The sequence below is a fragment of the Trichosurus vulpecula genome, chromosome 2, assembly GCF_011100635.1.
Source record: "Trichosurus vulpecula isolate mTriVul1 chromosome 2, mTriVul1.pri, whole genome shotgun sequence".
Lineage (NCBI taxonomy): Eukaryota > Metazoa > Chordata > Mammalia > Diprotodontia > Phalangeridae > Trichosurus > Trichosurus vulpecula.
This window is the reverse complement of record NC_050574.1, coordinates 21,599,990-21,624,258: the sequence shown is the minus strand read 5'-3', so window position 1 is coordinate 21,624,258 and position 24,269 is coordinate 21,599,990. Positions and strand designations below refer to the sequence as shown.

At 39.2% G+C, this 24,269-nt stretch overlaps 1 protein-coding gene across 1 annotated transcript in view; it reads left to right on the top strand.

The window, feature by feature from the left end:
* Positions 1-23,014, top strand: part of PARK7 (Parkinsonism associated deglycase) — a 28,319-nt gene extending 5,305 nt beyond the window's left edge. Inside the window, exons 2-7 of the mRNA XM_036744607.1 lie at positions 1,489-1,693; positions 2,748-2,849; positions 4,451-4,510; positions 4,791-4,860; positions 17,963-18,049; positions 22,520-23,014. Of these exons, the coding sequence (XP_036600502.1) occupies positions 1,604-1,693; positions 2,748-2,849; positions 4,451-4,510; positions 4,791-4,860; positions 17,963-18,049; positions 22,520-22,680 (570 nt within the window). The 5' untranslated portion in view covers positions 1,489-1,603 and the 3' untranslated portion in view covers positions 22,681-23,014. The remainder of the gene's footprint in view (positions 1-1,488; positions 1,694-2,747; positions 2,850-4,450; positions 4,511-4,790; positions 4,861-17,962; positions 18,050-22,519) is intronic.
* The last annotated feature ends 1,255 nt before the right edge of the window (positions 23,015-24,269 follow it).

Below are 24,269 nucleotides of genomic sequence, written 5' to 3'. Positions count from 1 at the left end.
TTCCATTCTTACCAGTAGGGGAACCTAAGCTTTACTGACATAAATCATTTGATTCCCTATTTAAAACCATTCAAAAAAATTTTAAGAAGCATATTTATACATGAAAAGAACAAGTTCAGTATAAATTATTCTCGTAAGTCTGCAAGCAGATGAAAAGTAGCCAACATGGTGATTCTGGTGGACCTGACTAATGAGTCCTTCTCTGCCTGCGCCTTGGGTAGGTAACAAGCTGCTTCAGATTTTCTCTTTTGCTGTTAGGTAGAGTGAGCTGGATAAAATGTAGAGGATTCACTAATCTTAAAGCTGTGAAAAGAAATACTTGCTTGTTGATGACATTGCAAATTAGTATCATTTCAGACAGGGAGGAAGGGTAGTGTAGGAATTAAGATCTTTTCACTGACTTGGGCACTAGGGGCTTCTGAACAGAGGTGGTGGGCTCATTTTGACTGTTCAGAGTTTGGATTCTCTTGTTGGAGAAAGCTCTTTTTGTGTCATTACGTAAATTATTGAATTTGGACTCAGGTTGACCTTTAGCAATGTCTGGAATGTTAATTCAGGAATACCTAACAGACTGCTTATTTATACAGAGTACAGCATGACTGGCATTTTGTAAACAAAAAGTGGAGAAAAATTAGTGCAACCAAATTGTGCATTCTGTTAATTTTTTAACATTGCCATTCTTGGGATAATTAAATTAAAAAACAAGGTTTTTTGCTTTGTGAGGCTGGATTTCTTGCTTTTGGTAGTCCTGTGAGCAAATAAGCCCAGGTGTTGTGAATAGCAGCAGCTTATACTTTGTTGGAAGTACTTACAGTGTAAAGGTTGTTGTAGTTCTTGTGATTGAAAATGCTTGACAAGTAAACTAAACCCTTCAGAGCTAGAATGAAAATGAAAATAATTGTGATGAGAACTGGGTTAGAAGTGACTTAAAAGCAAAAAACTTTAAAAAATAAAATTATATAGTTCACCTTAAAACTTGGTATAAGGGTAATGTCCTGACTTTTCTAAAATAGATGTGTTAAAATACTGACTGTTGTTCTTATAAAATAGATTCAAAGATTAATCCTAGAAATTCCTCTCTAAAATCTCCAGAGAGAAGTCCTATACATTTTTTGTCCACATAATAAAGCTTGTCATGTCATACTGTGAAGTAGAATTTTCTTTCTTCCTAAAGGAGAAAACCACCCTTTTTTCACTGGGTATTGTATGAAAAGGGCACGTGTATTAGTTTTAGTAAGTTTTCACTTGCAATATCATGTCTAGACATTGAATTTTTAAAACCGTATTTAAAACTCAGTTAACTTTTCTAATCTGAGTTTCTCCTATCGTGATTCATGAGAATGTATTCACTAAACTTGACTTTCCTTAGAAATACATAATAGATCGATGAATTGATACAATACTGTGTAAAAGAATGTGCTTTTGAAAATATTAATGGATAATGATGTTTACTAGTGTCTGACTGCCTAATCTCTGTACTTTCCCTAGGAGGTGTTTGTTCTGCTGTCTAAGAAGTTTCTCAGATTTCAGTTTTGTCCATTCCTTGGTTGCATTAAAAGGGTCAGTGGAGTAATTGTGTTTATTAAAAAATAAGATTTAAAAAATGGCTTCAAAAAAAGCATTAGTCATCCTGGCTAAAGGAGCAGAGGAAATGGAAACAGTGATCCCTGTTGATCTGATGCGGAGGGCTGGAGTAAGTATGCAGACCATTTCTATCGGTTTATTTGTGAGTTTTTAATTTTGGTCTTGTGACCAAAATAAGATTCAAAGCTTTATGAAATTTTAAATAAAATTTATATCTCCACAGCTAACGTAAATCTTTAATGGTAAATGTAAAGCCAGTGCATTTTTATTATTCTGCATTTGGTATACTTGCTGGGGGTGGACTTCTTTGTGAAGCAGAACATGGAGACCGGCCCAGATTAGAATGCACGGCTAGGTTCCTCTCTGTACCACCGGAGGGAGTGCTTCCCCCATTGAATGAGGTCACAGAGTAATGAGAGTATATAGTGACCAAAGCATGGCAGTATAGTAAAATAAACATCCACTACCACTTTCTGCAATATCTATTTTAAATACTATTTAGACATAGTAAAACAAGGGGATCTCTTAATATCCCTTCCAACTCTGAGAAGATTATATCAGAGACCATTGAGGCCACCGCAAGACTCCCGCAACCAGGAATCCTGTCTACAACATCTCTGACCAGAGGTTCTCCAGGGAGAGGGCCCCCACTGTCTCTGCTGGTAGCCAATTCCACTTTTAGTTTTGTCAGGAAGTTATCTTAGGACAAAACTAAATTTTCCTTTTTTAAAACTTCCATTAATTTCTTGTTCTGTATTCTAAAGCCAAGCAGAAGTCTAATCCTTCCTTCAAATCATGCTTCAAATACCTGAAGACAGTTAATCATTCCATACTCCCTCTCTTCATCTTGAGGCTAAACCTCCCCCATTCTTTCACCTGATCCTTGTATGGCACAATCTCTAATCCTTCACTGTCCTGTTTACCCTTCCGCTTTCTAAAATGTGACAGCTAGAACTGAAAATGGTGTAGATGTGGTCTAAATAGGGCAGAGTAAAACCATGTCAGTCACCTCCCCAGTCCTGGACATGAGCCTCTCTTCATGTAGCCCTAAGATCTTAGCTTTTTAGGCTGCCACATCACATTGCTGATTCATAATGAATTTGTTTTCTAGCAAACCATCGATTTTCTTAAATAGAGGTATGGGAATCATTTTTGTTTTTCAGATGAAAGTTGTTGTGGCAGGTCTTTCTGGAAAGAATGCAGTGCAATGTAGCAGAGATGTACTCATTTGCCCTGATGCCAGTCTAGAAGATGCAAAAAAGGAGGTTTGTCTTTTTCATCAGAAAACATCTTTCATTGTGTTCATTCTGCAGTAGTTGATTAGAGGAAATTTAATCATGGCTTGTTCATTGTTCAAAGGAAGTTTTCTGTTACCTTATAAAACATTATCAGGTGTTATCTTGTTTATTACAGTGTGTAATTGGTACAAAGCTTGCTCCTTTTTTGTGTTTTCTGTATCTGTACAACAACATAATCTTGTTATCTTGCCTTCTCTTCTGCTCCTTTCTTGTTTGCTACCAAAACAAAACAGGCCAAAGTGACAAGGATTAGCACTTGATCTCCTGAACCTTTCTTATTCTCATAATCCTGTATTTTGTTTTCAAAGGAGCAGAAATAGTTACATGTTTACTTTAGGTGGAACATTTGATAAGCCTCTGATTAGAGGAGAATTAGATTGATCAACATAACTTCATCCTGTCTATCATTTTCTTTTATTTGATGTGAGAATTTAAATGAAAAAAAGTTTCCAGATTTTTTACATTGACCTGGCTAGTGATGTCATCAGCAAAATGAATTTGGAGAAACTCGATATCCAGAAGTTTGGCCTGGGGGATCACTTTTTTGGCCACAGCAACTGATAGAGGAAATCTAAGGGGGGGATTGATTTGTGCACAGGATATTTGGGGTACCTTAAGTTTGGGGCTATGATTCTGGTTGAGAATGTTATTTTAGTCAGTGAATTTTTAAAATGTTGAGAGAGAAAATAAGTCTTTTTTCTTTTAAAAACAAGTTAATGATAGGTTGTAGGGAATTTGTATAATGATAATCAAATATGAAACTTGTTGATACTTTTAAAAATGAAATGCTTAAAGCGAGAAGGAAAAGTCAGTTATGATTTCTGTTTCTCAAGGTTTTTTCTCTGCTGTGGTATTTGAATGATTTAGGACATTTGACTCCTGTTTTGGTACCCAACATTATTGGGACAAAGAAAAAGAATTATATCTTTCTGATAATGTTTTTCTTTGTTAGATTTTCTTCTAAATACAGAGAAATTAGGGTCATCAAAATAATGTTGGTTACATCTCAATACATTACATCACAGTAGTCGCTGTGTACTCAGGACTTTGCTAAATCAAGTTTGTCATTTCACTTAGAGGATTAAAAAGAAACATTCAGAAGTGCTATTAGGCCGAATGTCTAGCTTATAGTTTTAACAGATTGCTAAGTGGAATATAGTGGGGAGAGTATGAGACTTGGAGGTAGGAAGCCCTGAGTTTGAATCCTGCTTCTTACACTTTGTAGCTGTGGAAGCCTGAATAAGTCCCTTTACTTTTGTCTGCCTCAGTTTCCTCATAGGTAAAATGGAGTCCATTATAGCAGTTACTTCCCAAGGTGGTTACGAGGAGCAAATGAGATGACATGTCTAAGATACTTAGTGAACCTTAAAGCTCTTTATAAATATTAGCTACCATTATTACTTTTTGAAAATTAGGACATTAATACTTGTGATCACTTTTCTCTCAAATTCTGTTTTTTTCTGAATGTCCTTTATAGTTTGTTTTAGCTCTTGCTTTTAGAATATGAAAATGTCATTAGAATGTTTCTCTTTAATGCACTTTCTTGTTTTTGTTTTTAAATCTTTTAGGGACCATATGATGTGATAGTTCTACCAGGAGGTAATCTGGGTGCACAAAACTTGAGTGAGGTAAAGTCTAAAGAAAGTACTCAGGAATGTTTATATTGCCAATTCTTGGTGTCATTAAAGTCTTGGAGGGAAAGTGATAGGTAAAGTGTGAAATTCCATAATAATATGGAGTCTTAAGTTTGTTTATGTCTTAAAATAAAAAAAATTTAAGAATGATTGTTTTATATTTCTTATTTTTGTACAGTGTTTCTAAATCTTAGTTGTTTTAAGTTCTACTTGTCTTCTTTATAAAGAGGATTGATTTGTGAATTAATGACTACTTTATGTATTACTTTCTTAGAGTGCTGATGTGAAGAAATTGCTGAAAGAACAAGAGAAAAGAAAAGGCCTCATAGCTGCCATTTGTGCAGGTCTGGCATATTTTTATTATGCTTTTAAAATGTTGGTTCTCTAAAAGCTCTGGGAATAGTCTTTCAGTTTGATGGGTTTGTTCGTAAAGGTCCTCTTACCTTTTACAAATCATAAAATAACTTACTAGATAAAATACTTTGTGTGTTCATTTTGTATGCATTATGGATTCAAACGTTTTCTCTGTTAGATGCAAACTCATTGAGGGTAGGGACTGCTTTATTTTTGTAAGCCCATACTTTTGCATGCTTAGCACAGAGCCTGGCGCTTAATAGTTGATTAATAAGTGTTGGTTGATTGGTTTCAACTTCAAGGATAGAGTTGGTGTTTCCTGCTGCTTCACAAGTTAGCATAGTTGTTTCCTGATTCGAGAGAATTCTTCTCCTACTCCGTTTGTCGTTTTTTTCCATGTCCTTGCCATAGGTTATTTGAAATTGAATAATTCACGTAATTGGTTGAACACAGGAAGACATTGTGGTGCTGTGGCCCCAGCCAATGATCTCTTTGCCAAAAACTTCAGTTGTTACGTGGCATGAATCTGCCAAAAAGTAAATCCGTTAGCAGTCCTGTATGTGGCCTGTAATTTCGTGAGTCTAAATTGTGAGTGACCTCCTATTGGAATTTTTCTGATTGTTTGGAATGGCTGTTTTTTGTGTATACAAATGACAGTGGTGTTGAAACATTTCATGGTCAGTACCTGACTTCATGCAGTAAACCAGATTGTGAGAGTTGGCTTCCAATTCTGCCCTTGACATTTATGATCCTGGATGAGTGGCTTCCCCTTTCCGAGCCTCGGTTTCTTCCTTTGTAACATGGGCACAATAACCATAGTTCCAGCCTCACAGAGTTGTGAAGGCTAAATGAGAAAGAACACAGAAGCACTTTATGAAGTATCCCATGAGCGTTAGCTGGCATCACCACCCACAGTAATGGAAACAGAAAAACTACAGCCTCTCATCTGGCAATGCACATCTCAGTGAGAAGAGACTACAAATATCCAGGAGGTCTTTTCTTTGAATATTTTAACTTTTCTTTTTGGTTTGGAAGAAATGCCTAAGAATGTCTACAAAACTGGATTCAAAAGAATAGCAGCTTCAACACAGGAAGAATAACAGTAATAGAGACACCCAGCAATTCAGAGAAGATGAAATCCGGGTCTCACTGATACCGGAAAGGTCCATTAGGACCTGTAGTTCATCTTGCCTGTTATCTCTTTTTTGATCATTTGTACATAAACTTCTGAAGTGGGCTGACTGCAGGGAACAAAATAAATGCGGCTAGTGGGGAGTTAAAACCTGCATTAAACAAGGAGATAGGTGATAAGGAAGCCCCTGCCTGCCCTTGATGACTTCAAGTCAGCAGACCTTGGATTGCCGAAAGAGATGGCTGGTGTTCTTGTTAGCTGTCAGTGATCTTTGCAAGACTATGGATAACAGGAGAGAGGCCATAGGACTGGAGAAGGGCAGATGACCCCATTTTCAAGAAAAAAGACTACAGCTAGAACACTTTGACCTAGAATATCTTCAGATTAGAATGAGCAGAATTGGAGAACCCCTAGTCAGAGGACTGGGTAGACTGAAGCCCTTCACCATCCCGCTTGCCCTCCCTTTGACATCTTCCTACACATTATGAACTGTCCTTCCTAAAATGTGGGTCCAGAACTGAGCACGATGCTCCAGATGTGGTGTGAGCTGAGCAAAGGGCGGCAGGACTTTTATTTCCTTCACTCCGGAAACTGCATCTCCTATAAGGCAGCCAAGATTGTTTTAGCTTTCTGGCTGCTTTGTTGTACTGTTGATGCGTGTTGAGCTTGTTTTCAACTAAAACTCCCTGGCCTTTTAGATGAACTTCTGTCTAGACATGTTTTAGTTCTCTCACTCTTATACGTGTGAAGTTGAGTGTTTGACCCTAGGTTTAAGACTTTATATTAATCTCTTATTAAATTTCATCTTACTAGATTTAGCCCAACATTCTAACCTATTGGATTCTTTTTTGATCTCAAATCTATCAGCCAGTAGCTCTGTATAATTTGTCAAAGCATGCCTATATGCCTCTATTCTAGTCACTGATTAAAATGTTAACACAAGAATAAGGACAGATTATGATCCCTGAGGCCTTCCACTGATCGCTTCCTTGCTAACATCACTCCATTGATGACTTTTTTGGGCACAGCCATTTAACCAGTTCTGAAAAATAAGCCGCTAAAACAAAAAATAGGACCTCTGCATAAAGATTAACTGGTCAGACAGTTTCCTGAGAATCAGGAAACATTCAGAGAGATGGTTAGTGTAGAGAAGAATTGTAGCATACTCACACTGTTCTCCTATTCTTGCATCCTTAAACATTTATTTGTACTTGTAAGGCATTCGGCAGTGTCTTTGCATCTCGGCAGTACTTTACATTGTTCAGTATCACTTAAAAATCCACTTATGTTGCCCAAGTATCAGCTGTGATTCCTCCATTTTAAATTTCTACTTTTTTATCCGTATTGTATTTGGTCCAGTCATATGGTATTTCTCATACTGACTAGTGATTTTATATCACACAAAAGCATCGATTTTAATTTTATCATTTATTTGCAAATGTCTCACCAACATTCAAACATTTTATTAAATGCCCTATATTGAGAAGGCATCTAATGTGCATGAGTGCTGGGAAGTTTGTTGAATTGTTCCTTCTCCTTAAGGACATTTTCATTTAGATATTAAGGCAGGCCATAGGTATGAAAGCTCAGTTGCAGAAGTACTAAATGAAGTTGTCAAAAGGCAGCCATATAGAGGAGTCCAGTGAGTGTGTGATGCCGGTGAGCCAGCAGTAGAGATTGAAGAGAGGGTGGCTTCAACCATCGGGGAGAAGGAAGCACATACTGAGGGAAGGGTAGCAGAAGGCAAGCTGGACCAATGTTTCAGGAAGAGGAGAGCAGTCAGGAATGAGAACTAAAGTGGAGGGGTCCAGAGAAAGAGACAGTGCTGACTGCAGGCTGTGTTTGGGAAGATGGTCTCAATGATGCTTGGGTTGCCTAACAGCTTTATGAGAACTGCCACAAGGTGGCACTATGGAACTGCATGTTATGGCCCCTTTTGTTCAGATCTGCTTTTCTTTCAGTACCACTGGTATGCTTTGGCTCCAGTTATGTTTGCAGAAGCACAAATTTAAAGATAACATTGATCTCTTCTTTCACTTTCATTCAATTCAGCAAGCATTTGCTAAGTGCCTGCCTTATGTAAGACACTGCTAGATGTTGGCTGGGTGAGATACAAAATTAAGGTAAATTTTTTTTCAGGTGTGTTGGACTTATGTTACAAACTTGCATATTTGCAGAACACTGGTTTCTTTTTGAGATATTTGTATGTTATGCCTAAATGGGAAAAAAAAAGTTTATTCCAATGAATTTAGTAGGAAGAATTCGGAATAAATTTACTACCAATCCAAAAAAAAAAATAAACCATTTTTCCTGTCCTAGTCATGGGGTCATAGCTGATTAGAATAAGAAGGAACCTTAGAAATGATCTAGTTCAACACTCTAATTTTTTTTAAATGAGAAGCAGTTGACAGATGAATAGATTTCTTTTAATCTTTAAAGAGCTTTGTATGTGTAATAATTGTAAATCAGGGCCTATTCTTGCAGAGAATGTAGCTGCTTGGGCATTTGTTTGGTCTTCTGAATCTGAGAATCAGCTGGCTCTCAAGTAACTGGTAGGGGTATTATGTAACTACTCTTTTCCTGGGAATTAGATTGAGATATGAAGGATTGATTCATCACAGTAACTCACGTTTCTAGCATTTTAATGTTTGGAAAGCACTTTCCTTGCCACAACTGTTTCCTCATTTTAGAGATGAGAATCCTGAAGCTCTGAGACATTGGGTGACTGGCCCAGAAAATCACAGAGATTAATAACAGTTCAAGTTGGGATTTTGAACCTGAGTCCACGCCCAGTGCTCTCTTTGCTATCATACCTCCTCCTTATAGATAGCTCTTCTTACTTACACTGAATGTGAATAGAATGAGAGCAAGGATGTATCTTAGGAACTTAGATCCATTGCTTGGGAAGGAAAAACCATATCATTGTATTTGTTGGGATCCCAGACCTCAGATGAACATGAGAAAATGTCAAAGAGGCTATTTGTGAGTAGCTAGAGAACAAAAAATAATTATACTCTTCTACCCTTCTATAAAGTACCTTAAATTGAAAATACCAAAACTAATTCTTTGTGATTCTGTGAATGACAAAAATACTGAGTTCTAAATGTCCTTTCTAAAAATGCGTGTTGAATCCCAGAATTGAGAAGCACCTTAGAGGCCCAAAAGGCCAGCCCATAACGGAAGCATGAAACACTCAAATGGTATCTCTGACACAAGTGTCTGTCCAGCCTTTGTTTGAACTCCTTCTGTGATGGGGGACTCGCTGTCTCCAAAGTTATTCTACTACATTTTTGGACAGTTATATCAAGGAAGCTTTTCCTTATTTTGGCCCCAAATCAGCCTCGCTAATTGGTTCTGGCTCAGCTTTTTGGGGCCATGGAAAACAAATGTTAGTCTTTCATCCGACAACTCTTAAAGTGATCTGGGACAGCCATTGTGTTTCTGCCCCCAAAGTCTTCCTTCTCGAGGTGAATCGGCCCTGGTTCTTTCAGCCAGCCTCCCTGTGGCATGATGTAGTGTAACCCTGGGTACGGCACTTAACCTCCGTCTGCCTCAGTTTCTCTGTTGTAAAATAGGAAGAAGAAGAATAATAGCGCTTGCCACCCATGGGTGTTGTGAAGGTAAGCTGAGATAATATTTGCAAGCCTTTGAGTGCTTTATAAGCGCCAGTGATGACGATGAAGGTGATCAGTGCTAGGCTGGGAGTCCTAAGATATTTGGGCTTGTGGCCTGTGACCATGGAGCAGTCTTTGTGCCTTGGTTGCATCACCTTGAAAAGGAGGATGATAATAGTTGGAGTGTCCTAGAATTGCTGTGATGGCCAGATGAGATCATCCGTGATAAAGCACTTTGTGAGCCTTAAAGTATTCTGTAAATGCCAAGCATTGTTTTCAGTCCCCTCATCCAGTTAGACTTGGTTTCAGAGGACTTTTAAAAATCCGTGTTCGTGTCTTCTATACAAGCTATTTAATTTTTATTAATTTTAGAGGTGGTAGTATTGGTAGTGTGGTTCCTATTTTAAACTTCCTAATATATAAACATGGTAATCAGAAATATTATGTGTAGAGACCAGCTCAAAATGGGGTTCATACAAATGGCAAGATCTAGATGTAAATGTTTGCAGATGTTATGGTGTGGATTGCATCAAGTCCCAGGGCACTACAGAACTTCTTTATTGAATTTTATAACCACTCAAGAGGCCAGCTTTAAAATCTGCAAAGGAAACCCAAGTGGTTAAAAACGTCCGCTGTCCAAACTATGATAATGCAGCCAGACAGGTAGCATTGAATTAATATTGATCTCAGAAAGACACTGCAGACAGACAGTGAGCTAGGCCCAGAATTGGAAGCAAACAAGCTGGATTGGATCTGGGAAATGGCTAATTTGCTAATCTCTGTAACAAAAGCTCACCTTTTAATTGCCAGGATTCTCTCAATAATTTGATGACTAATGGAACATCACTCTGAAGAATCTCAATTGCAGTTGACTTAAAGGGCAATAGGGAGACATGTGGTAAGTGTGAGTGAGCTGCAGTCTATTAGCAACAGTGACTTGTGTGCAAGAAACTATATAAGAGATGTCTCAGAAATATAAGATCAGTAAAGGAAGCGAGCCCCTGGTGTGGTGGGAGCAGGGAATAGCCTCAGTGAGACATTGAATGGTAAGAGAGGAGGTGGAGGAGAAGGCCACCTGCAGGTGGACGGATCTTTGAAGCAGGATTTAGGGGGAAGACACGTACATGTACCAAGACCTGCGTGTGAAAAGAAACTGGAGGAGGTTCTTGGGTAAGAAACTGAAAGCTCCGAAGGGACAGATGGTATTTTTATCGCTGCTATCAATTGTGGGCAAGGGATTCAGAAGAGAGGCAGATTTGGGAAATGAACAGCTGGTTACAAAGATGATGTCTGAAAATGGGATCAACATTTGTGGATCGTGGCTTAAAATGCAGGAATGGCCGGCCCTTGGCCAGAGATGGAATGCACCTAAAAGAGACTGATAAAAATACGTTTGCCTGGAGTCTTGAAAATCAAATCAGAAGAATGATAAACTAAGAAAGGGAGAAGAGAAAGAACTGCCTGCCTTTCTTCACTAAGTAGGTACCCCAGATTAGCAGAAATTCACAGAAAACTGAATCCAAGGAAATTGACATCCACAAAACCCATAGCCTTTGAGATCTATAATAATGCACCACAAATATGCGTAATGTACAGAGTGACCAGTTGGGGAATGTTTGAGAGAGACTGATGTCTTTGGCCCCTGATGAGTTGAAGTTGGAGCCTACTTCTTTTACCTGTATGACCTTGAGCAAGTCCAGTAAATGCCGCTTCAATTTCCAATGAAAGGTTTAGCCGAGGATAGTGGAAAACATGTTGGAAAATATGGTTCATAACTAAGAAATGAAAGATTCCGAAGGCTTGTAAACTGCTCAGAAGCTTCACGCCTCTATATTATGAATACATTCTTCAAGAAGAAAATGGAAAGGAGGGAGTGCTCTAGGCTGATGAAATCACAGATCGTGTGCTTATTCATATAAACTTCTAGAGGAAATGATTATCAGAGTTAGTGCCTTTACCCCTGTTCACAATTTTCCAGTCAATAGCTTGTTTAAATAGGTCAGGTTGAATCTGCTGTAATTTTATGCAGTGTCATCTCATCTTCTAATTTGGTATTGATTTTGACCTTTGCTCTAACTGGTCTGTGTGGTCTAACTGCACCCAGACAGCTGATTCTGAAATGATATCCTCATCAGTACTCTTTGGTTTCCTGTCAAGATGTAGTCTTTGTGTGTGATACTGTTCAGCATTTGCCATGCTGAATAGTCAGGCTTCTTAGTGATCTGTAAACCTTCAGTCCTGGACCATTTTTTTCTTATCTATTTTTCATAATTCTTTGCTATGTTCTCTTTTACAGTGAAGTCATTGAGTTGTGAAGCCATAAATTGGCCAGATTTTTCTTTTATTCAAGATCTTTGTAGAACTTCTTTACTTTTTCCTTCGCCACACATAATGGCTCAAAAGTACCAATTTGATCTGTTGAGTTTCAGCGTCAGCAACCACTAACATACAACCTACCTTCTCATTGCTTTAAAATCTTGATGAAAATGGTTGCTCTAGGCATGTATCAGAGATATTTTTAGTTTAAAATGTGAGAGAGAAACAAGAAGGTTTTTGTAGATTATTTTCTCCAACAGACTGAATCTTTATGTTTGCACAGTTGACTGAAAGGTATAGAGAAAATATAAGGTCTTGCTGTTCTTTGATTTCAAAACCAAAACATGGTGGAACAAAATGTAGGTTTAAAGGTTTCCTCTGTCTAGCAAGGTTTTTTCCCTCTGTGTGTTAAGATTGTGGAGAAGAGGCCATGGTAGATGCAACCACAGAGATAACTCTTTTCATTGTCCCTGATTACCAATGTCAAGTGAGGAATTAAAGGGACACGGGTGCTTCTCAAAAGGTGCTTCTCAAACTGCTCTCATAGAGGAGGGCCTGCTCAGTTCATGTGAATCAGTTTCCCATAGATGAAGAAATTCCCCTGACTGCTTCTGATTGTGGATTACATTGTATGGGGGGGCCTCCTTTAGAAGGTCCAAGGCCGCTTGAAAGAGATCAGCCTGACAGGTGATACACAGTCATCTAGGGGGATGTAAAACTACCTATTTCGCAATTTATGCCATCAATTAGATGTGTCTTCCATTTAGCCCCTCAGTCTGTATCCTTTGACCCAGCATGTCAACTTTGGACATTGGTCTGGGCCCAGAATGAAATGAGAGTAGGCTGGATTGCATTTGGAAAGTAAGACGATGCTTTCTGTAGTCATAAGCTGCTCCCTAATACAAGAACTCACCCTTTTAGTGACCCACAGGGTAATAGTGATACACATGGAGAGTAGCAAGAGGCTGCGGAATATCACAGACAATGACGTGTGAATTAATCAGGGAAATGTAGGCTCTGGAGTGTCGGAGGGCTAGGATGGCTGTCTGAATAGAGGAGGTTTGCCCATCTCTTCCATACCTAATCTGGCAAAAGCCTGAAATTCGTACCAGACCAAAGAATGATCAAGAAATATAAGAAGAAACTATAATAAGTGACTCCTACCCTGAAACTTCACAAAAAGTAACCCAGTGACAGTAGCTGCCAGTAAAGTCAGTGCAAGCACAAACAAGCCTCACCCTCCCAGGGCAACCACAGACATGTCCCCTGCAGGGCTTTGGCCTAAAAGCAGCAAAAAAGTGGAGGGCTTCCCCCAGGAGAGCCTTAGGGTAGTTATAAAACCCAGCAGGAACCTTGAAAGTCCAAAAATGTGCCACTGTTTCAACAATCCAGCTAGCAGCTTCTGTGGGGGTGTAAGATCCACCCACAGCCAGCACCCAGAAAGCTGCCAACAGCACAGGTTCTTTTGATCTGCTTAACTAAGGAAAGCAAGGTGAAGGGGTTGACAAGCTTACTTTTAATTCAGCATACAAATATCATTCACTTAGTTCAGAGGAAAGCCAGCACCCTGAACTTCAGAACAAAATACAAACAAATTACAAACATCAACAGACAGACCTTGTCTGATTCATATCCCAATACATAGTTACCAGCATTCAACAAAGTCTCAGCATCTGGGTTTACAAGCTGGAGGGCTCTTTGGCTACAGTGGCCGGAGTCTCCTCATCAACACCATCTCGAGAGCCCTGCACAAATGGCTCTGTCCTCCCTTCTCATAGGGCTTCAGATGTCATCAAACATCATCTGAATGACCAGAACTTAGGCTGCTATGATTGGTTCTTGAGTTAGCCCCTCCCCTTAGGACCCTGGTAGGTTCACATCCACATGGGTTAGGTTAACACCTAATAGGGCATGGCTCTGGAGTTAGCACCTCCCCTTAGCCAGCCCCACCTTGGGCCCCACCCCAGTCACCAATCCACACCCACATAGGTTCCACACCTAATAGGGGTTTGGGCCTGGGGCTTAGCACCTAGTAAGGCTCAATGAAATACACTGAATTAATTACTCAAAGCAAACAAAAGCCAAACTCTTCAAGGGCACTAACTGCTAAGGAGCCCATTTTGCTTACCAACACAGCCACTGTGTTAGAGTACTAGTTTAGGTGTAGCAGGGACCTGTGCAGGTATAGCTTGAACCAAGACTGGACTCCACCGTCCTCAGTGCTCTTTCCTGAGATGCCAAAGAGGGCCCTAAAGGTCAGTGCCCTGGACATCAAAGGTCTGGGGTGGAGGCCCACCCTAGGAGGACATCATCACAGGAACCCAAGTGACCCAGGTAGGGCTGACCCCAAAAGACAGTGAGGGATGGAACCTTACCCTGGCACAGTCTCAATTCAGGAAATGAAATTGAAGAGATAAATAAACTAAAGAATACCAACCACTGTAAAAATGTATTGCAAATCTCGAGATCTCTCAAAAAGGAGGCAAGAGCAATTCCTTAATTGCCAGCAGGCTCAAAGGGGGGAAATGAATTTTCCACAAGGACTGCATGAATACCTAGGAGAAGTGAAGCAAGAGATTTTAAAACAAAGCTTTTGAAGAAAGAAACAGGAGAATAAGTAACTTAGAAGAGAAAGTGACCCTTACCCAAATTGTGGATTCACTAGAAAATTAAATAGACCAAAGAGAAATTGACAACTTCATGAGATAGCAAGAAACATTAGAACAAAATCAAAAGATTTGAAAAAAAAATAGGAGAAACATGAGATATTTTCTACCATAAACAATTCACCATGAAAACAGATCAGGGAGAATTAATTTAAGAATCATTGACTTAACTGAGAACAAAAACTTAGACATGAATTTCAAGACATCATAAATGAAAACTTGACGGATCTATTAGAACTAGAGGGTGGAGTGAAGACCCAAAGAATCCACTGTCACCTCCTGAAAGAAACTGCAAAGAAAAAGTCCCAGGAATGTCAGAGCCAAAATTTAGAGCTCCCACATCAAAAGAATTCAGGCCTCCAGAAAGGAGCAAATACAAGTACCAGAGTCGGGATCCCACAAAGTCTAGAAGCTTCTACCAAAAAAAAAGAGGTCATCTGGAAATACGGTCTTCCAAAACCCAAAAGATCTGGTCTTACAGACAAAAATAACTTGCCTTGCTAAACTGAGCAGTTCTCTTCCCCTGCTCCCTCCAGAAAGGGAAGAAATGGGCCTTGAATGACAGAAGATTTTCAAGCATTTGTGATGAACAGAACTCTGCTGATCAGGAACATTGTCACGCAGGCAGAGTGTAGAGAAAGCTAGAAAGGTAAACAGATTTGAGCAATTGGAAGAAGTTGTAGGATTTTCCTGTGCTAACATTCTAACGGAAAAAGAAATGTGTCACTTTAGGACTCTAAAATCTGCAGAGTATGGAGGGAAAAACAGGTCCTGGGGGTGAAAACAGGTTCTGAGGGTTTTATAAGAGGGGAAAGAGAAGAAAGGATAAAAGGAGGAATACACCTAGGTAGAAAGGAGAGAGAAGGGGCTAAAACTTACTGTTCCTCATAATCAATGTTTCTACAAGAAGCATAAACAAACATGGGGGCGGAGTGGCCTTCAGATAAACCTCACTAGTATCTGAAATGGACAAAGGAAAGCTGAACACACGTTTGGTGTAGACACATCTGGCTCAACTTGGAGACAATCAAGAATGGGGGTGGGGTGGAGTTAAAAGAGAGGGAATAGTGGAAGGCAAAATCAACTTCCAGACCCTAAGGGGGGATGGGGGAATTGTAGAAGAAGAGTCCTACAGGTGGGGGTGGGGGATGTCCTATTCCCCATCACTCATTAGGGACTAAGGGAACAGATTGAATATAGATGTAATGGGGTATTACTGCGTAAGAAATGATGAAAGAGGCAATTTCAGAGAATCCTGAATATGAACTGATACAAAGAGAAGTCATCACAACCAGGACAGTAGAATGTATACAAGGACAACCACATTGGAAAGAGGACGATTAATGAAAAATGTTAGCCATTTCCTGACAGACAGGTGATGGACTCCGGTTCCAGAAAGAGACAAATGTCTTTGCACATGGTCACTTTTGCTTGGCAAAATAAATGGCTTCATGGCAGTTTGCTTGACTGCTTAAGTTGTTATAAAGGTGTTTCTTGTCTCTCTCTTTTAAAATACATTTTTTAAATGTCTGTAAGAGAACAGAAGGAAGTTCAGAAGGAAACAAACAGGACAGTTTTGAGAGTAATGTGTATTTTTTTTTAAAAGCAGTATGAAAGGCAGATTTGTGATTTCATACTTTTTTGTCCTGTTGTGTATATGGAAATGCTCTTCCTTTGGTGTTTTAAGTTCGGAATTAAAAAAAAAAATTTAAAGTAAGTACTCAGAAAAGGAGGTGAATAGTCATGTTTGAAGACTGAGGGAAAGATAACAGCTAGCCAGCTTGAATGTTGCGTTCTGGAACCCATGAAATGGTAAAAATTCTGGAGGAAGGCCACTAGGGCATTAATGTGTCCTCTGGGGAGGGCTCCTGGCAGACGAGGATGAGAAAAAGATGGATGGTGACAAGGTGGCCACATTGAGATCATGAATCTATTAAAGTTCATTTCATCACATTAAATTTGGTGCATCTTGTTACGCAGCTAGCTAAAAAATTGATAGGCTTCTCTTTATCCAAACCAGGTGCTTAGTCAATATTTCAATCGTTGCATGTATTGTGTTTTTGTTAGATGATGTAGTGGGTAGAGTGCTGGACTTGGAGGCAGGTCGGGAAGGTCTGAGTTTGAATCCTGTCTCCCACGTGTTGACTAGCTGTGTGACCCTGGGCAAGTCTTTGAACCTCTTTTAGTCTTGGTTTCCTCATCTCTATTTTGTAGGGTGGTTGTGAAGTTCAAGTAAGATTATGTATGTAAAGTGCTTGGCAAACTTTGAAGTGTTTATGTAGGTATGTGTTTGTATAAAAATATTAGTTATAATATTGATATAGAATAAAATGGTAGCTCTAAATTTGATTGACTGATTTACTTTAAAAACCTATCTTGTATCTCATCCTAAGAAACTTTTTTCTCCTTTTAAATTTTAAAAATAACAGGACACTGTATTCTAGGCTCTAAAACTCTTTAATTTTTTTTTCTTCTTACTGTAAACTTAATCACCAACAAACATTCACATTTGTACCCAGAAAAGGGATTGTATACAAAACCATGACCTGCAAATAGTTTGGAATGTTTTAAATATAACATAGAGTAGTAAGATTGCCTCCCTTGTGTCCCTTGTTCATGCCCTTTTTCCCTTTTGGGGTATCTCTATCACTATTCACTCATTAGCATCCCTGTCCATCCCTCCGTTGTAACAAGTTCAGTTAAAAAAAACCAATCAGCTTGTTGACCTTGTCTCCTGTTGTGCCTTGAGCCCCTTACCTGTCTGCCCCAGAGTTGTTTCTTTGTCAGTCTTCTGAAGTCTAACTGGGCACTCGCTGGTGATCGGAGTTGTTCTGATGTCTCTCAGAATTGTTTTCCTTTTCATTGTTGTGGTCACTGTATAAATAGCTTTTTATTATCGCTCGTTGTGCTCTGTGTCAGTTCATGTCTTCCACTTTCTCTTAATTCATTTTCTATTTCTTACAGTGCAATAAATATTCCATTCAGCTATTTCCCAAATGATGAAACACCTGCATGGTTTCCAATTCTTAGAAGGCAACCAAAAATGCTGCTGTGGATATTTTTGTACGTGTACAGATGACATTATTGGTACAATTCTCAATTATTTTCCAGGATGGTTACATCAAGTCACAGCTCTGCCAACCGTGCATTAGCCTGTCCATCTTCCCACTGCTAGTCCAACACGGGTCATTTTCATCTTTTGTTATCTTGGCCAGTGTCCAGAATCAGAACTTGTTATGTTCAAATTCTTGATCTGGCCCTTCTGGGTTTTTTGTTTTGCTTTGAAGTTTTGATACTGCAGTTTCAAAAATTGTAGTTCAGTATCTGTGTTTAGTAATCCTTTAAAAACTTCCCTGTTTTGTAGGACCCACAGCTCTCTTGGCTCATGAAATAAGTTTTGGAAGCAAAGTTACAACCCACCCACTGGCCAAAGACAAGATGATGAATGGAAGTAAGTACAATTGGAGATTTAGTGCACAAAATGCCTTCTCAGAAATTCATAATAGAGTATACCCAACTAGGGTCTTAAGTAATAAGTATTCTCTGGGAGTTCCTCTTGTTCAGAAATAGCTGAACTTTCTTCTTCCATGTTTGTTAAATTTTTTTTGAAGGCTGTAGAAGTTATAGTATGTGAGTAAGGGATGGAGTGTTTCTGTAGTAAAAGGGAAGGTGAGGAGGTGGCTGAGATGTGGGTGGAAATATGACGGGACAGTTGGTTTCGTAGTTGCTTTTAACAAATTTACAGCTATGTTGCAGACTAAAAATAGTTGGGCAATATTGGCTTAGAACTTTAGCTGCTTGAGTATTCAAGTTTAAATTCTGGAATCCCCAAACAAAAAGTTCAGAAAGGTTCACCTTATCATTAGTTAAATTCCAGAATAAATGGATCTTCCTCAGAAACCAACCTTCTTGGTGGGCCCTTTGAAATTCAGGGGATTTGGGGTGGAATTTATGCCTGTAGCTCAAGCCTATTTTGTAAACATTATTTGCCCTTAGGAGAGGAAGTGTAGTGATCAAATCAGAATATATCTTTAAAATGCAGTCTTCCCTTCTCCCCAGCTCCCCATGGTTGAAAGATTAATTTCTTCTCTGCTATTACAACTACAGTTTGTGAAAGGGAAAATTTAAAAGTTTTTAAATTTAAAAAGTCATGAGTTTAATCTTTAATATTAATGAGCATTAATTCTTTTTTAAAATATTTTTATTATAAACTTAAATCACTGTCAACAAAAACAAATGCCATATGGAATAAAACTCCCCCTAAATGATAACTAAACTGTTTATATTTTGAGGAAAAAGGAAAAATAGTCATAGAAACTTTAAGAATTATGAAACTTTGTTTTCTTTGTATCCTTTTGCAAAAATTGGCTGCCACAATGGGGGGGGAGGGGGGACAGTGCTCAGCAGTGTTCATTTGATAATATCCTTGGGATAGAATCCTTGGATTCATTCTTTTTTTTTCCCAATTTTTTAACATTTTTATTTAAAATTTTGAGTTCCAAATTCTATTCTCTCTCCTCCCTGAGACAGGAAGCAATCAGATACAGATTATACCTGTGCCATTATGTAAAACATATCGGTCATTTTGTACAAGACTACTCAAGTAAAAGAAAAAAAAAGAAAGAAAGGGGAAAATAGTATGCTTCAGTCTGTTTTCAATTAATATCAGTTCCTTGGATTAGTTCCTAACAAGATTCCTTACAAAATTATGATGTCAGGGTGTAAAATACAGAAATGCTGTCAGGAAGGACTTTAATGATTGTTATTTTATTTGCCCAAATGCAGGGTGCAGTCCCTTTATTTATCTGAGAATTGCTTTGGCTAAGAGTTTGCTCACTCTGTGGCCCACCCAGTATGGAAGCTCCCTTTCCAGACTTAGCAAGGCAGGTCCTCACACTAGGCCTGGGCTTTGTCACCAGCCCATAGTACTCCTGGCTGGTAAAACCTGCCTGAGCCCGGGCTGGCCTGGCACAACCTTTGAGAATCAGGGTCTCCTTCAGGCCACACCTTAGGTGGCATTGGAGGAGGACCTTTGTGGATGGAGGTGGATCATAGTTGCCCCAAATTTATAATGATCCAAACTAATTTGGCATGCATGCGATTAGTCAAATTAGGAATTTATCTAATACATACCAAATTCTATCTCTCTAGACCCACCACTTAATAGGGCATTTGATTTTAATTTTAAAACCAAGTTTCCTGTTACCCAGTGTTGACTCTAAAGAAATAGAGTTTAGCATGCATTTAATTTATGCCTAATACTACTAATCACATGCATGCCAAATTATTCTTAAAACTTGGTCTTAAAATATTAAATATCTCAAAAAATATGGAAAGTTTTTTTTTTTAAATGAGCAGTTGGAGCTCAGTCCTTTAGTATTGAGGGGGGGTTTTAGGCCTCGAGTAGCTAGTAAATTGCTGCTAGCAGAGTGATGGCTTCCCTTGCCTGCTTAGGCTACCCAGGGTTTTTGGGTTACACCAGTAGGGCAGGCTCTAGTTCTCTCTATCAAGCTCTTTGTTTTCCTATGTTGCCAAAAGAATGTCACTAATGAAATTGAGAAGTTACTAATGCATTTTTTTATTCTTAAATAGTTTATTGGTCTTTCTCTCCAAGAGTGAGTTTTAAGATACTCCAAATTGCTCCAGAAATTTTGAACTTTATTATTTTAAGGAGTATTTTTATGTTAAGATAACGAGAAATAACTTTTGCTTACAGCTGTAATTCTGTTTTGACAAAGTTAAGGAACATAAAACTTGTATTTTATTTCTAAGATTCTTTAAAGCATAATGTATAATGTATAACTTTAGTCTTGTACAAATGTTTAGGAGAGTGGCACATCATAATGTTTTTTTATTTAAATTCACATAAGTTATTCAACTCTAGGGGCCTCCAGAATCCAATGTAAAATCCATTGTTTGACTGTCCTCTATGATGTGGCCCCTTCCTGCCTTTCCAGTCTTCTCCGCCCCCTCCCCAGTGACACTGCTCCTCACACATGCCCTCCCCTTCCCTCCACCCAGCCTGGATGCTCTCCCTCCTCCTCTCTGCTTCCTGGATTCCTTGACTTCTTTAAGAGCCAGCTTATGGCTCACCGTCCCCAAGAAGCCTGTCCCAGTCCTCCTCAATCTTAGGGCCTTCCCCTGGGGACGGCCTCCATTTTACCCTGTATATGTCCTGTCGGTACAGAATGGTTTCATGTTGTTAGATGGTGAGCTTCTGGAGAGCTGCTGTTGGTTCATTTTTCTTTGTGTCCTCAGTGCTTAGCCCAGAGCCTGGCTCACAGTAGGCACTTATAAGTGCTTGTTCAGTAGTGTGCTCTGCATTTCCAAAGAATGACTAATTGGGGAAAGTTCGAAAGAAGAAGCAACACCAAAGACACCAGTGCTCTAGGAGATAGTCTTGCAGTATTTGCTGTTTATTTTGGGGAAGGGGGCTCGCTGAAGTTTCTTAGTATTATGGTTTTTGCCTCCCAGCACCTCCCTATCCCGACATCTCCTATGACAGACGCTTCAGAGAGTCTGTGGTCCCATTGCAGAGTCAGGTCTGCCCTACCGTGGATTCAGGTGTAGGGCTTAAATTTTGATCTTACCCAATTTGGACTTTAACCAACAGTGGGAAAGAGTGATTAATGACTATCATGGTTTTTTAAAATCATACCATTTTGAGACAGGTCAGTACTATTAAGAACATGGTATTGTACAGATAATTAAGCACACAGTGAACAAACGTTAATTGTGCAAAGCACTAACGCTAGGCCCTGTGGAGGGTCTGAGTAAGAAATCTGATTTTGTGGCACTTACAGTTCCATAGGGCAGAAAAGACAAGAGGAGTATAAGGAGAAATGCAGGAAAAGGTACAGAGGAGGAAGAAATCATCTCCTGTGAGTGGGAAACAGGGAAAGCTTCAAAGAGGGGGTGGCATTTGGTTTGGGTTTTGAAAGATGATGGCAGAAGGGCATTCCAGCAGAGAATAGAATGAGCACTTATCCACAGAGGTGAGAAATGTGCTAAAAAGATGATGGCTTTGTTAGTTCCTGCTTCCTGGCTCTTCCCTCGCTCATCCTTCCTGCCCATCCTGCTGGCTGCTGGAATCTATTCCCAACTCAAAACTCTGCAGTGTCTCCCTACTGCCTTCAAAATAAGATAGAACTTCCCAAGTTTGGCCTTGAAAGCCCCCTACACTTTGGCCTCAGACTGCCTTTCCAGCCCAATTTCATGTATTTCTGTTCAGGGACTTAAGTTCCAGCCAAAGCTGGCCCCCAAATCAGCATTCTCTATCTTGCCTCCAAGCATTTTCCTCCTTCGTGGCATCTCCCTTCCTTATCTGTTTTTCTTAGAACTATTATAGTCCTTTACGGGTCAGCTCCGATAGTCCCTGCTCATCATAATATTTACTGGTGTTCTCTCCTTCCCAAATTACTTTGTTTTTTTAACTTATCTTGCATCTAGGTTGAATTCCCAGTAGAGTGTATGCTCCATGAGTGCAAGGATTAGTTATATTATATCTCCTTTGTGCCCATCACAGTCCCCTGCACACAGGAGGCCTTAATCCATAGTCATTGGATTTAATTGGCTGTTTGTAGAGGACAGTTTCCATTTAGATTTCATTTCCTCATTAATGATCAGCAGTGGTTTGGGGGCTAGTCTTTGGTTATATTTCCTTCTGAGTGGTATATGTGTCTTCCCTTCCCCTAATCTCTGTCTTCTCTTTCTTCACATTCTTCCCTCGTTACTTAGGCTTCTGCAGGCTGTAGGTGGGAAGTAAGTGCCTTTGGCTAATGTGGGGTTTTTTGTTCAGTATTTATAAGAAACCTTCACTGCTAGGACAATGAATAGAGTAGGTTGTCCGCCACTGTCAGCCATGGTGTTCTGAGTGAGCTAACTTGCCACCCTGTGTTCTGTCTTTATTTTCCATTTTAAGATCATTATACCTACTCTGAGAATCGTGTGGAGAAGGACGGCGCCATTCTTACGAGCCGGGGTCCTGGAACCAGCTTTGAGTTTGGGCTTGCGATTATTGAGGAACTGATGGGAAAAGAAGTAGCAGATCAAGTGAAAGGTCCGCTTGTTCTCAAAGATTAGAGCGAAAAGCTTTCTTCATTAATAAGCTTAACAGTTCCTTAGAAATTGCTAATATTTAAATTTTTTGAAGTATGAGAAGCAGTGTGGCATCATTTCAAGCGTAATTGTTCTCAAGGATCACGTATGTGTACCAATTGCTTTTCATTAAGTTATGTTCAAATTAAAGGAAAACTTAGAAAAATGTCTCCCTGTTTGATAATGTGACTGCAGTGGCAGCTGCCCAAGAGACTGAAGACAGCTGGATGCACATGTGGCTACTGCTCAGTCTCACACTTTCCTGTTCACACATTTCTGCACTTTGTTGGCCAAATAAAATACAACATTTGGGAATTAATTAGTTGTTGCTTCACTTTTGTGAAACATGGAACCTGTTTACAACAAACTTGCCTTTCAACTTCATGGCATTCTTTCTCAGATGCAAAATCTGGCGATTGAAACATTCACTAGCAAGCATTTTTTTTTTTTACATAAATGTTGGCTGCTGAGAGTAAAGCATAATTTTAGATGCTTGAATGATGAAGTATTTTTGTTATAAGACAAAGGACTTTAGAGGACTTTTGATTCAATTTTCAGTCACTAGCTAGAAAAAGTTATCTATAAAAATACCCCTTTGTGGAATACGTGAATTTCAGCATCATTGTACATTTATGTAAAACAAACTTTGTTTTTTCATTACTTACCTTGAGTTTGAATACTAAACCGTCCTCTACCCCCTCCTCCCACATCAGTTCCTTCAGTCCTCTTCATTTTGGATTGAAACCTTTTGATGAAGAAAGGGGTTAAGGTGGGGACCAGATTATGGTGTGATCAGTATTACCACACCAAGAATTCTTCTGTTAACACTTAGAGCATTTGGATTCATTTCATGCAAATAGTATCTTTGCTCTTCTACAACCCCATTCCTGTCTCCCACCTTCTCTACCGAATTAAAGGGAATATTTTATTTCCAAATCCATATTCTCCTGAAACTTAGTTCCCCACCCTGGCTAGCCCATTTCACATGTCTGATAGACTGAAACTACAGTTTCCTACTTCACCACCAGTAAATACTGATGGACCAAGGGTCTGTTGTCCAAGGACCAGCCTAGCCAATTTCTGAGATTCATCAGGTTGATGTAAGGTTTTTACACACACACACACACACACACACACACACACACACACACACACACACACACATACACTCTCTCTCTCTCTCTCTCTCTCTCTCTCTCTCTCTGGCCACAGTAACTCTTGAAAATTATATGCTGCCATTTATAGGTTAGAGTTGTTATCTGTGGTGGGAATGGCTACATTGAAAAAAAGTATTGAGCTCTGAAATTTGGAAGCATCATAACTTAAAAATGAAAGATTATCAATAAGGAGGTAGAAATTAGAGGCTCTTTGCTGATGTAAGTCCCAGAATTTCATAATTTATTATCAGACATTTATAAAATGCCCTCAATATTGATACCCTGTACTAAACCTAAAGCCACTTTGTGATAAACAGCAGTTTCTAATCTAAGTGGAGCTATTCATTGGAGTAAAACATCTGCTATAAGTGGAGACAAAACCTTGGAGAGAATGGGGTAGAAAGGGAAATGAAAGTG